We start from the raw sequence: 14,605 nt of genomic DNA, 5'->3' as shown, positions 1-14,605 counted from the left end.
AACGTCCTTCAAATATTAACCTTATATGTATATCGGGTGTGTCGTTCACAATCACATTAAATCATATCGCATATACCTTATGATATTCAATGGCGAATTGTAAAAAAATAACCTAATCCATTCAGTGGTTTAACCACAGGAGTCATTTTTCGTTTTTATAATTTAACATCATGTGTAAAGCAGAGATAAAGTTAGGAGTATCGAATGTTTTGATCAGTTGACAGCTGTCAGTTTTCAAGGGAGAATTTCTGTTTGTAATGACTGACTTTTATATGGTGTTCTAATTTTTGCACATTTTTATTCCATTTACTTTGTTTGAAAAAATCATTTTTTTATTTTTACGTATTTTTCTTTTATCTTTGTGTTATTCGACATATATTAACCAGTATAATAACGAATTTAATTTAATGTGATTATGAACGACACACCCGATATAATCACGGAGTAAGGAAACATGAGCGGAAATGCCATAATGCAGGTAGGTCAGGCGCCTTCTTTTAGGTCAAATACGTACGATGGGCATGACCAAAACTATCAGTTAAGAGTGAATTAACTAGGAGTTTTGGTTCTTTGAGACATTTGTCAACGATTTTTGGTACTACAAAACATGAGCGGGTCTAAAGAAGGCGTATAAAAGCGGACAGTAACGTTCCTCGTCCCCCGAACACCCACATGTTGTCGCGCTACTTTCTTAGGAGATTTTCCGTTATGGCACCTCCGCTACAACACGTATGATGAATGACAAAAGTAGTCCGTCTTTTAGATAACCCTAAAATTAATGGACACGTATTTTTCTTTTCTCTCACAAACAAATAAGAACGTTCAACCACACAAGTGTTCAACATATGTTTACGTTTTTTTTGTAGAGCCATTAAGGTTTAAATTCTTACCTGACAACGACAAGAACTCCGTAGCCCAAATAATAGAATAAATAGAAGAACATTTTGAAGAATCCCACAGCTAACTCGGCGGGTGGCATTTGTTGCATGTCCGCGATTTTCTGCTTTATGTTCGAAGGGGATAGGGACGAGAATGCTGTGGCAACGCCGTCTTTCACTGACTGGAGACCGCGACGGAATGGATCTTTGCCGGCTCTGAAATTGGTGAATAACATTAGTAAAGTTGACCCATAACGATGGATTTCTATAAAATATCTATCCTCTGATTTGGGATTAGAGATTGAATTTTCTATATATAAAATATATACCTAGCATAATATATAAATTATATGAAATTGCAATGTCTAACCGCAATAAAAAACGGATAGGTAATTTATAGAAACACGAAGTACATAGAAATATAGGGTAGAAATCTATACTAATATTATAAAGGTGAAGGGTTTTTTTGTTGTATAGTTTCAACGCTCATAACTCAGGAAATACTGGTCTGATTTGAGAAATTCTTTCCGTGTTAAATAGTCCATTTAGCCAGAAAGGTCACTTTATACCCGGAAGCGCGAAGTAGTTCCTACAGTACGCAGGTGAAACTGCTAGAAGATGCTATAGTAATAAATAAAAACATTTTCATGACCCACCTCTCATCATCATCATCACCCATATACATATAACTGGCCTCCCTATTCTTCGTCCCGCCAACAGACTCTTCCGAAGCCGCCATCAGACCGGAAGCGTGGGTCATTTCAAAGATGGCGTCTTCACAGAAGTTCACAAAGGCCTCCAACTTCTCTTTATCACCACCTTCTGTGACGATGCTGTAGAAGAACGCGCGTTTGGATTCCTGGAGAAGATAGAAGAAGATTAAGAAGATTAGTTTTGGTTTTGAATAAGATTTTTGTTTAAAGGTAAACAATATTGATATGTCTTTTTACACACATAGATTTTAAACAAACTACTGCAAACAATTATGCTCAAATTGATTAAGTAATTCATTCAATTCTTCTTTGAATGAACTGTCAAAAACGTTTACATTAAATGCCGCTTGTATGAAATCGCGAATTATGACGTCACAGTTTTTTCACTACAAGCTATTTATTTTGCTTTTGTCAACAAAATAAGATACATATCTACGACATATTTTCTCCATCAAAACGAAGATTTTTAAATTACAAATTAATCTTTCTTTCTCGTTACCTAAAACCTTCCCATAAGTCTGACAAACACTATGTTGAAAACCGTATAAATATCGTTTCAACCAAACGCGAGATAACGCGAGATAATTATGTACGTACAAACATACAGGTCAAACTAAGAACCTCCTTTTTGAAGTCGGCTAAAATGGCCTTCTACGCTGACGCCAAAAAGTTTACCTAGCACTTAAAATACATACCTTAATCTGCGGCTTCTCCCACTGTTCGATGTTAGACTCCTTGATCTCGAAGTAGACGCGCTCGATGCGCTTGGAGCCGCCCATGATCTCGATGCGGCCCAGGAATGGTTCGAAGTAGTTCAGCACTGAACCTGCTGTTTCTAGGAAACGGGCCAATCTGGTGGAAGGATATGTTTATTAAATAAAAGCTTTTAATAAATGAGTTAATGGTTTTTTCTGTTTAAGAATAGGCATCAAATGGCAAAATCATAGTTTGGTGGTCAATTTCGCCTTTATTTCAAATTCATTTGTGGTCGATAACGCATGTTTTCTTCAATACGACACGACATACGACAGATTCTTCTATTAGACGTCATCTCAATAGTAAACAATTGCTGTCTACACCGGGATTTGTCATTTTAAGTTTAAAATAAATGCGCTGGTAGGTACATAACTTGGCAAAAAATTTGAGTTCTCGCATCGTGTTGTTGCAAGTTGTTCTTAACTTGCAACAACACGAAACTCATCATTTGTTTTTAATCATGTATGTTTTGATACTATACGACTATATCCCCCATCTAATAAAAAAATCTTCCTAAGTCCCAAAAATCGCGAAATCAGCGACCAAAATTGTTAAAACACGCCATTTTTCGTATTAATATACTTACGTCCCCACTCACAGACATTTAATGGTTACTTAAGCCATTCCTTAGTGAAGGATTTGTATGACATTCCGTCACTAAGGAGTGGACGTTATGTATTTATAGAACTTTCTAACTTACCTAGGCTCATTAGGCATATGCTCCGACAGGTTGGTGAGCAAAACTGCCAAGTTGAAGCCAATCTCCTTGGCGGGCTCGTGGAAACGGTCGCAGAAGCCGATGTAGTCCAGCTTGCCATCGTGGTTGGTCTCGCAGCAAGCTAGGAGGAACTCGATTTCCTCGCTGTTGAGGAAAATAATCGATTATATTTGATATGGTGAATCGAGTCGAGGAAAATCGATTAATGAATGAGTTTGTTGGTATTTTGAATAGATGTTTGTAAATAGTCGTCCAAAAAGTATGCCTATTATCAGTTCCGATGCATATATTCTATTTCATTTTTCTTAAACTTAAGTTAATAGAAAACAAACTGTTTTCTTAGGACAATTGTTTCTTATAAATATTGACGTTCACTTTTCAAAATAAACACTTGATTTGAAAAAACAGACGTTTATGTTTTATCGGCGAACTTTGACCTTACTTTTATATTTATTTCTTTATTCTAATTTTGATGAAGTATAAAAATATATATATATATATATACTACTGGCAAATCATATAAAACCAAAAATTATTGCTTGAACATAGTATCACCCGCTTCTAACAACTACATGAAGGAAAACGTATGTTTTAATAAGCCTGGCACAAAATATTTTGTTTCATTTATGGAGAAGCCATTCCTACAATCACATATACAAATCAAAAGCAAAAAACTCACGGCGTATAACTCTTTTGCTGTTCCATCTTCTCCTTAAAGTCCTTCGGCAGGACCCATCCATCATTGTTGGCGTCGATCTCCTGGAAGCTGGCGCTCGAAGTCAGGTCCTTCAGCTTCAGGAACATGTCGAAGTATTTCAGGATCAGTTCCACGTTGGAGGCTGATTCGACTAGAGTGTCCACCATTTGTTTGCCGATTGTACCTGGGAGAGAAGAATGCCATTTAAGTTTTAAGCAAAAGTAAAAAAAAAATATGTTGAAAATAGTGAAACTATCAAATTAGTCTTTACAAAATACATTGTAATATATACTTTACTTAAGTTTCCGTATGAACCTCTATATTCTTTAAATATTTTTAAATAAATTATCAAAAAATACCATAATAGATTCGAGTTCTATTATCTTATGTACGGAACACGGCTGTATTAATGTACGTTTGACCAAATGACAATTTAAATCTGAAATTGATCAGTGACTGCCCAAATAATTCCATCATTCTATCAATCTGTCAATTTGTTAACTAAATACAGGAATTTGACATTAGCAATTACACTATTATGTGGGTTATTGGGTTGCCCGGGTAACTGAGTTGAGGAGGTCAGATAGGCAGTCGCTCCTTGTGTCACACTGATACTCAGCTGCATCCCGTTAGACTGGAAGCCGACCCCAACATAGAGATGGGAAAAAGCTCGGAAGATGATGAATTATACAAGATTCCTGATCCCTAGTAACCAAATAAATGGATAGACAGATTATTGGGATCCTTTAAGAATTAAAGCCACATACCATTAACAACGTTTCCTTCAAGCATGGACAGCATCATGGTGATCATGTCCTTCTGAAGATTGAGGAGCTCCTTCAGCAGGTCCACTTGCGAGGAGTGCTTGGATAACTTGTCCTGCATGTGGGAGAACAGGAACAGGAAACCGCCTACTGCGTCCCATAACCTGAGGGTTAGAAGTAATTTTAGTTAGTACCCATATTGTATGGTAATTTTGGTTAATTGATTTATACTGATATTATGAAGCTGAAGAGTTTTTTTGTTTGTTTGATGACTTCAGGAAGTATTTGGACTGATAGTTTTCTTTCGAGTAAGGCTGCATGAAAAATTTTATATCCGACGGGACACGGTGGAAATTGCTGGCGAGAAACTTATTTGTATGTAGGTATTATATTTTAATATTTTACTCTTAGGAAAAGAAAAACATATAGCGGGAAATCGAAATGTCAAAGAATTATATCTATGTAAGTATCAAATTATTTCCATACCATAGCTGCGGGTCATTAAAAAATATTTTATAACACAAAAGTTTTTGCTTTACTAAAGTGAAAATATTTATCAATCACGACGATAAAATCAAACTTTAAAATAAATAAAGCCGAAAATAAATAGGTAGTACTTATTTATACCTAGAGTGAGCCAAAGCCTGTTGGTTCTGCGTACAAGGTCCCTGTATGACTTCAGTGAGGGTGTTGAACACTTGTGAAGCGACGCCTATCGCCTTGAAGAAGTTGGCTTTACCGGCCGGGTCGATCAGTTCCTGTAAGAAAGAAAGGACATTAGTTTATTATCAGTACTTTGAGTTTTCAGTACCGCTTTGGCTTATTGGGTAATTCAATAAAGTCATACACGTACCATGAGAAATAACCCTACCTTTCAGTTTTTTTGCAAATTGACGTAAAACGTCTGCTTTTAGGGTTCCATAACCAAAGGATAAAGATGACCTTTATTATTAAGATTATAGATTTGCTAGACGGTTAATTTTTAGCAGATGTACAACTAGAAAAAGAGAAATATGGGGCTTCCTTGTAACAATCGTGTTTTTTATAGCTACGCGAATCTAATTTGCACTTGACCTGTTATTTCTTTAAAAAACTGTTTACTTTAAAACTAAACTTGTTCCCGAAAATACATAGTAAACAGCCGTTTCCAGAAAACTGACATTTCTGTTGCCGGTGAACTTGGGCCTTAAACACACGAGTATGGTCCGCTTTTTTTAGATAAAACACCTAATAAATTAATAACTTGCCTTGCTAGAGTAATGCCAGTAGAAGTCCATGATGGACTCCTGCAGCCGCAGCAGGTAGTCCACCGTGCAGATCACATACCTTGCTAGAGTAATGCCAGTAGAAGTCCATGATGGACTCCTGCAGCCGCAGCAGGTAGTCCACCGTGCAGATCACATACCTTGCTAGAGTAATGCCAGTAGAAGTCCATGATGGACTCCTGCAGCCGCAGCAGGTAGTCCACCGTGCAGATCACATACCTTGCTAGAGTAATGCCAGTAGAAGTCCATGATGGACTCCTGCAGCCGCAGCAGGTAGTCCACCGTGCAGATCACATACCTTGCTAGAGTAATGCCAGTAGAAGTCCATGATGGACTCCTGCAGCCGCAGCAGGTAGTCCACCGTGCAGATCACATACCTTGCTAGAGTAATGCCAGTAGAAGTCCATGATGGACTCCTGCAGCCGCAGCAGGTAGTCCACCGTGCAGATCACATACCTTGCTAGAGTAATGCCAGTAGAAGTCCATGATGGACTCCTGCAGCCGCAGCAGGTAGTCCACCGTGCAGATCACATACCTTGCTAGAGTAATGCCAGTAGAAGTCCATGATGGACTCCTGCAGCCGCAGCAGGTAGTCCACCGTGCAGATCACCACGTTCACCGTCGTCGTGTTGCCAGCCTGAGTTCTCAGGTAGTTCTGCCAGTCTGTAAATAGATGGCGTTGTTTTATATTTCACAAGTTTGGCTTTAAGGCTTTGCCTGCCCACCCACGTCCCATGATCGGAAACCGATTTTTCGTAGGAGAAAAATAGAACACAATGTTAACAATAATGACGTCCCGTAGACATCCTACAAAAAGTCTGTCGAAAAATCTTAGCCAGAATGACCTTCAAAATTTCCAAAGTTCAGCTTTAGCGGTGAAATTAAACGGTCCAATATAACAGTTGCTATTTACTTACAAAATTAGAATCCTCTATTTCTATAAGATATAGAAGCTTCAATGTAATCCTCTATTTCGCTCTGGGTACTTTTGCATCTTTCATAGCCATAAGTATAAAAAGTAAATCATGGTTGTGTGGTAGTTACAAAAACTTAACGAATTAGGCATATACTGAAAGTATCTATGTATGTGAAGTATAAATAAATACTACAGACCCAAGTTATGTCCTTCACAAGTGAGCTGTATGAAGCGGAAGAGTGCGCAGGTGAACTCCGCGTCGTGCATGTTCTTCTCGCCCGCCGCGCCCTCCAGACCCACGCCCAGACCTGTAGGATATTTATTTAAGTTACAGCAACAGTATTGCATATACATATACTGCATATACATAAATGGAAAAAATAATATTAAGGAATTTTATATCAAGTACATAAAGAGCGTCAAGTAAAGATGTCCAGATGCACTAAGAGATCAAAAGACCAATGGTCAGTTTTAGTCTTCTCAAACCCCCTAATCAGAGTATTGCTTAAGAAATATTTTCTAGTATATGTAAGTAGAGATTTTTTCACAAAAATGCGCTATTGCTAAGCTGTGATTTAATCATGAAAAGAAATACCTACTTTAGTAACCACATTCCGTAGCTATATTTCATATCATTAAAACTTATAATTTTGCTGCACTTATTTTAATACATTTATTGCTCTGAATTAATTATTAATTTTCGCATCTCAATCTTCAGGTATCCCGCGACATTTTGAATTTTTCATCACCTTTTCTACCCTTACCCCAATTTTATTTGGGCATATCTTCTTCTATTTTTCTCTGTGTCACATATCTTCAAGATTTACATGACAAAACAAATTAAATCTACTAAACAATTAATTAAACCAAACTCAGTCAAAACTGGTCCAAACCTTCAGCCTTAGTATTCCTCTCGAAGGCGTCGAGATCGAGCACGGAGCAGGAGTTCATAAGACCAGCGATCGACGTGAAGAAGCCCACGTCTTTCTTGTCTTTCAGGTGGTTTAGCATACCCTGGGGGCGAAGGGAAAAGGATTTTTAGTTATTTTATATATAAACAAAACTTGTTTGTTTGTTGAAGTGAGTGTTTTTTGGGAAATGATTTCATTGATTCTTCTGTATGTGCATCAAAAGGTCTTTGAAAGAATTTTTATTTAAAATCCAATATCCTCTTGCAAGTATGTAATCCTATATAGTTGTAATTTATGTAGATTTTAAGAAACCCTTAGGAGCATTTTTTTATGTCAATTAAGGATATATAGAAAGTAGAGTACAAGTTTTTAAGCTATTACTGTCTTCAACTGTTGTCGTTTTTGCTCCCTAAAAATTATCAGTACCTAAATGTCCTATGCAGCTGGTCGATCTTCTTACAGAGAACAACCGACGTGGCTGATAATCAGCCGAGACACCATTATACAGTCCACTCACCATCTGTATATCAATATTGCCTCCTCTTAATATACTGATGCCGAGTTGTAGCGTCTTCATCACCATCTCGCTGGGCAGGCCCTTGGACGCTGATATGTGGAGTAACACCATCTCTGCCACGCCGCGGTCGGCGAGACGGGCTTGGTGGAATAGTAGCTTTTGTTTCTCCATTTCTTGTTCCTGGGTGTGAGAAATAGGAGTTAATAAAATGGGAGCTACTCTTACATTATATAGCTGAAGAGTTGTTTCGAAGTGCGGGAAAAAGTTTATTTATCATCTATGTATGCTGAAAAAGCTGGAGAGTTTGTTTCATTGAAGGCCATAATCTCAGGAAGTTCTAATATGATTTAGAAAAATCTTTCAATGTTAGACAGCCTTATCAAGGATGGCTCTTTTTCCGGGAGCGCGTAGTAGAACCCTCGGGATGCGGGTGAAACCGTCGGCGGGCGGAAGCTACTTTGTTGTTTTTCATTCGTAATTTAGGGTAACCACTGACCATGTAGATTAATTTTTTTTGCAATACATACCATAAACATATCCACTGTTTTCTGCATGTAACATATAATATTTTTTAATTTAACATTGCCACTAAATAATCTGACAATCTACCATAAATTCAAATAACCACCCTATTAGTACTAAAAAGACGATATTGCAATGACTCACATGTATACTAGCTCTGCCTTCATCCTCAGCCTCGGCTTCTCCACCCCCCTCCTCTTCTTCCCCGCCCCCTTCTTCTTCTTCTTCTCCGCAGGACTTCGCTATGATGTGTGCGTAGGACATGTAAAGAGGATCCTCCTGTAAAACGGTAAGTAAATGTACATTTTTAACTTTTCTTAATGTACCCATATCACGCTATTCGAATTTATACATTGTTTGTTATCAGATAGAACCTTACATTTTAGGGATAAGGTTGACAATTTATTGAAGAAGTTTGACGGATTGTAGCATTGTAGCTCGACGGGCTGGCGTCTGTACTGATCTTTAGTTCTAGGCCAATATGACACTGATTTATAACTTAGTCAAGTCAAGACCTTATTTATTAGTAAGCTGTTGCATGAGTAATTTCTGATACATAAGCATTATTTAGCTGTTGTCTTCATCGCGGTCTGTCTGAGTGCCGACCTCCAGCTTTGGCTGACTAAAACTTCGTAGATTTTTAGAATGGACTGTATGTAGGACATACCTGCAGAGCCCCGGACCTCTCGGTCATGGCGCCGCGGCAGAAGGTCGTCACCAGCTGCGTGAGAGGGTCAGGCTTCTCGCCTTCTTCCACCACATCACTCTTCTTTAGTTCTGCATCTTCGAATGATTGCTGGAAAACAGTTGTTTTGTTAATTCCTCAAGTCCAATTTTAAGAAAAACAACTTGATTATGATTTTCTTCTAAGATTGTTTTTACACTGGCGGATTTTCTGCTGGGTTTTACGATGACAAATAATTGATAGCTACCAGTACAAACCATGACAGCAGGACACGTATTTTGTCGCACGTAAAAAACCGAGCGTGACAAAATCCGCTCGTGTTTAAGTACACTTGTAAATATTTTGTAACAGTGATTGCATGGGTTTTGAGCAAATTATCCGGTACAAGTGTCTAACTGTGTAAAAATCTCGTCGAAAATATTAATTAAGAAGTTTAAAATTACTCTACTAATGCAAAAGTCTGACTTTTTTGTATATTAAATAATGTTTTTTTAAACTGTGAACTTACAGTAAGATCTTCTATCATAACTTCTTGACCAATATTCTCTTCTTCCAACCAGAGCTCGTAGTATGTGCGAGCAAAGATGTTACACGCGCGATGTCTGTAAAACATATTATACCATATTATTAATCCTGCTGTTCCAACATGCTTTATGATGATGACTAAATAAACCATTTTGGGAAACAAAGCCATTTACAGTTGGTCCATTTGGTCTACTTACAAAAACAAAGTTTGTTTAAGAAAATCCATGCAAAAGAAGCTTAATGTTAGGACAATCAAACTAAGTTATTTAGGATTTTATTTGTATCGTTCAGGAATCTGCATTTGAAAGGCGAAATTACCGAAACACGGCTTACTCCGTCTAGACAGTTTATAGGAACAAATTGCGTATAAACACTTTTGTTAAATAATTTGGGCGCGAACACATACCAGCACTGGACATTTCTCCGACTCTTACATATTCTTATTATATTTTTTCTAGCAATCTCATCAGGAAAACCTTATATGACTTCTGTATTTTCACAATGTCCACCATCTACCTACCGACTCATCTTATAAAGATGCGTAGACCTCAGACAAGCGATCGCGGCGCGTTTTCTAGCGGCGCATAGCACGCGCTTCCACACGTCCGAGCGTTGTCGCGGCTTCGTCGCCTACATCCGTAGCAGCATGCACAATCGTATTCACGTACAACTTTTGTAAAAGTTTGTTAGTCTGTCTGTCCGTTTGTAAAGGTTTATGAACTAAAATTGCAGGTATTGACGTGGGTGGCTTTACGTCAATAACACATCAAACACACACACGTATAACGAGTCTAGGTTAGTTGCAGACATAGCATGTATTATTATTTTTGTCGACATTATTTTTGTATACGGTACGCAACATCCACACAACACGCAATTACACTAAAGATCTATAAATTGATTGATTGATGATCAGTCAATTGACTGATAAATTGATTTATCAACTGATTGATATATTGATTAATGAATGGATTGATAATTTGATCAGCTGATTGATTGATAAAGTAATTAACTGAGTGATAGGTCATTCAACGAATGACTGATAATACAATCTACTTTATTTTAATGTTATTTTCTTCTACTAGTTAGTACACAACATTAACACGGCACACTATAAGGACCTCGGCAGCGAGTGAAGTGAAGTTTGTCGGAAGCACGCGATGACGGCGCGCTTGCGTTGTATCGACACCACCGACCGGTACACGTTCTTACTCATTTGTTGGGGGTGGTCGATCCATTTACAATTAATTTACAATATCCACACGGCACGCGATCACACGCACACATATCACAAACATCTAAGAGACTAAAGAGTTATTACTCATTTGATCAACCGATTGATTGGTGATTAATCAACTGATTGGTTGATGATAAACGAACTGATTGATAAACCACTTTTTCCACTGTTCCGTCAAAATGCTTATTGTTATTTCATCTACTAGTTAGTACACAACATTAACACAGCACACTATAAGGACCTCGGCAGAGAGTGCAGTGAAGTTTGTCGGAAGCACGCGATGACGGCGCGCTTGCGTTGTATCGACACCACCGACCGGTACACGTTCTTACTCATTTGTTGGGGATGGTCGATCTATGTTGGTATATAAATAAATATGTAATAATTTATGTGATTATCCGCAAGTTAAGGTAAAATTATAAATAGGTATGAAGTTTAGGTACTTGACAAAATATTTTTTTAATTATATGCAACTTAAGATGTAATAAAGTTTCTGTATTTGAAAAAAAAAGCATTCCTGAAGTGGTGAATTTACATAGCTTACAAATTTTATATCCATGAAATTATCGTACATTGTGAATCATTGGATTTAATAAATAACTGCCTCATATACCTAGTTAACATTGGTAAAATGTCAATAAAGTTTAAAGAATTATTTAGACTGTAGTATTGATTGCATTTTTTTTAAATAAAAAATCACAAAAAGAAACCGCTTATCTACTTTAACCTAAAAAAAACAAAACAGTAAAAACTTACCATATGCAATCCGAAAAGCACTTTACTCATAGCCACAATCCTTTCGACAGTATCATCAATAATCTTGGCCTTATTTTCAGCAGTTTCCACAGTTATATTACTCTTGCTTTTTGACCCTAACTTGCTATATAAGTAATGCTGCCAAGACATCTCGTCAGCTGGATCTATTTTGTCCGGAAGTGTGAGCTGGGTCTTCGCGAATTCAGCCACATCTTGTTCGGACATTTTCTGTGGGTACAATAATGTGGCGAATGGGTTAATATTTTTGATGTTGAAGTTTAACTTATAGCTAAGGTGCGGTTTGCGGATGAAGCGGGTCGTGGAGAGTGGATAGCAAAATTCTTCAGAAGCCTAGTAGATACTTAAAATTAATGTATAAGATCTACATATTCAAATATAAAAGAAAGTCGTTTTAGTTTCGCTACTTATTTATAAAGCAAAATCGACTAAACTGATTTGGATGAAAATCGGTCGAGAAATATCATACTTCAAGAATTTTGATTGCTTTTTGCAACATTCAGCGATTATGAAATACTGCTGGGCACCGACGTCTGATCCGAATTCGATCAGAAATTAATATGGTAGGTATGCCAATTTAACATCATACTGTGATCTTTAATCTTGATAATAATAAGCCCTCAGTTCACGAAGCTAGGTATGGGCGATGTTAAATGGACTTTTTAAACAGTTACTACAATGCAGGTATTAATTAAATTAAATATTTAAATAAAAATAATTTATAATTGAAAATAATCATAAAAATATAGATCAGAAATGGTTTGCACTGTTTATGAATACTATTTTATGATTAGTGTAAAACGATTTTAAAATTAGGTATATGTATGTTCATGTAGTGCCAGAGTTAAGAAGAATCAATATGTGCTAAAATTCCCGGGTGCCAAATTAGGAATATCAAGACAATGGGTAAAAAAAAAGTGTCCGGGTGCCAAGATTGAAATCCAGGTGCTAAGTGAGAAAGTGGATGAGAGGAAGATTTATGCCGATAAATCGCTGGGCATCAAACATGGGACATTGGAAATTTCATTTTATTTCAGTTTGGGAATCACACAGGATATTCTGTTTATTGGTTTCACTCATATATTATATGTCAAACTCCGGTAGATTTACAAAATGAACGCAAAAAACCATGCCGTATTCAAAAACAGTGCAAACTATTCACCGATCGGCAATAAAAATAAAAAAAGATGGTATTAATGAGGGCATATATTACCTTGAGGGTCCCTACCTTCAGGAACCTGTCTTTACAATGCTGTACCAGTTCTTGTTCTCTACCAGCGAATAGGTTTAGACCAACTGGTAGTAACCTCTTCAGACAAGCAACCATTAGGGACGCTTGAACTTCCTTGTCTTTGTCTCGCTTCTTGTCGCGGTGCTTCTTCTTTTTCTGTATGTAATAATACATATAGTATATATTAATAAAAGTATTAGTTATTTGAGTATATAAATGATAGATGACAAGGGTAGCGGCTAGCGGTCAAACCCAAATATTCTATACAAATGATACAAGTACTTATTCTTCGGATAGCTAGCTAACACTATATAGTTGATATGGTTGTTCCTTTATTGATTTGTTTAAATGATCTGGCATGTAATGTATGGTGTGAATCTAACCTAAAACGTAAAACAATAAACGTGCGGCAAATAATAATTATTATCAAATTCAGTCTGTTACGACTAGAATTTTCTACAAAACTAATATAACAACGAAGTCTATAACACTCGAGGTAGAAAAAGCCAATCAATCAAATGAAATACCAAAACAAAAACGTAGAAAAACAGTACAGATAAATGAATACTGAGGTATAGATTGATAAATAATTATAAAATAGTGCCTTACATAAATTGTAATCAGGAAAGACATAAAACAAAAACAACAGTCTGTGTGTAGTGTTCAGTAAAAGCTCAATCAATCACACGGTTGATCAATCTACAAGTTTATCAATCATAAGATTGATAACAGTCTTGAAGGGTAAATAATAAGGTACAAAATAGATCAGCTTATTGTATTCGTGATCTGAAACCTGTATGTCATGTAAACCTTATTCATATTGATGTATCAATGTATCTGGAATACTTACGAATGCTTTCATCTAGAGAAAAAATATTAATTAGTGACATGATGATGAGTTTTGTTATTTTGTTATTAACTATTATTTTGGGAACAGAATTGATTATTCACATATTTAAGTAAAAAGAGACCGATTTTATAATACATTACTTTTATTTATGGTAAGAATTTTATTAGTTACTTTAGATGTTTTTGAGTATATTATAATTGTATTTGAGTAATATTTATTAATTTAAATCGAAATAGTTTTAAGGTTATTAAACGGTTCATTTCATGTTATAAACAATATGAATAACAATACCTTTCCACCGCCTTGGGGAGTACCATCTGTAACTGCTGTCACTCTTCTTGTTGCTGTTGGCATGATCAGCACCTATAATAAAAATAATAGTTTTCAAATCAGGCTTGAAGACAAAGATAGCAAGGAATTATCAATAAAAGCTTCTAGAGAATGCTAAATCTTAGTTAGGCTATCAATCTGACAACATACGCATGAGACTGCTTGGCTGCCGGGGCAGTCCATTTAGAAATGCCGAAATAACTGCTCCAGTAATTTACATAGACTGCGATGACTGAGAAACATCACATATGCAATAACGACACTTTCTTAGTGAATTTCATAACTTAATATAAAATTGTATCTACACGCTACTTAC

The 14,605-nt window shown here is 36.5% G+C and overlaps 1 protein-coding gene across 1 annotated transcript in view; it reads right to left on the bottom strand.

Moving 5' to 3' along the window:
• The window catches only part of LOC110378002 (ryanodine receptor), a 163,501-nt gene that overhangs the window by 11,780 nt on the left and 137,116 nt on the right, over nt 1-14,605 (bottom strand). Inside the window, exons 80-97 of the mRNA XM_064042448.1 lie at nt 14,251-14,322; nt 13,107-13,265; nt 11,861-12,088; nt 11,346-11,458; nt 9,851-9,944; nt 9,325-9,453; nt 8,802-8,936; nt 8,136-8,315; nt 7,601-7,721; nt 6,905-7,015; nt 6,327-6,454; nt 5,154-5,284; nt 4,530-4,690; nt 3,745-3,946; nt 3,048-3,209; nt 2,287-2,443; nt 1,535-1,737; nt 891-1,094 (exon numbers count right to left, since the gene is read on the bottom strand). Coding sequence (XP_063898518.1) covers nt 891-1,094; nt 1,535-1,737; nt 2,287-2,443; nt 3,048-3,209; nt 3,745-3,946; nt 4,530-4,690; nt 5,154-5,284; nt 6,327-6,454; nt 6,905-7,015; nt 7,601-7,721; nt 8,136-8,315; nt 8,802-8,936; nt 9,325-9,453; nt 9,851-9,944; nt 11,346-11,458; nt 11,861-12,088; nt 13,107-13,265; nt 14,251-14,322 — 2,690 coding nt within the window. The remainder of the gene's footprint in view (nt 1-890; nt 1,095-1,534; nt 1,738-2,286; nt 2,444-3,047; nt 3,210-3,744; nt 3,947-4,529; nt 4,691-5,153; nt 5,285-6,326; nt 6,455-6,904; nt 7,016-7,600; nt 7,722-8,135; nt 8,316-8,801; nt 8,937-9,324; nt 9,454-9,850; nt 9,945-11,345; nt 11,459-11,860; nt 12,089-13,106; nt 13,266-14,250; nt 14,323-14,605) is intronic.

Source organism: Helicoverpa armigera, chromosome 28 (assembly GCF_030705265.1).
Source record: "Helicoverpa armigera isolate CAAS_96S chromosome 28, ASM3070526v1, whole genome shotgun sequence".
Classification (NCBI taxonomy): Eukaryota; Metazoa; Arthropoda; class Insecta; order Lepidoptera; family Noctuidae; genus Helicoverpa; species Helicoverpa armigera.
Note: the sequence above shows the minus strand (reverse complement) of the source record. Positions and strands in the feature narration are given on the sequence as shown.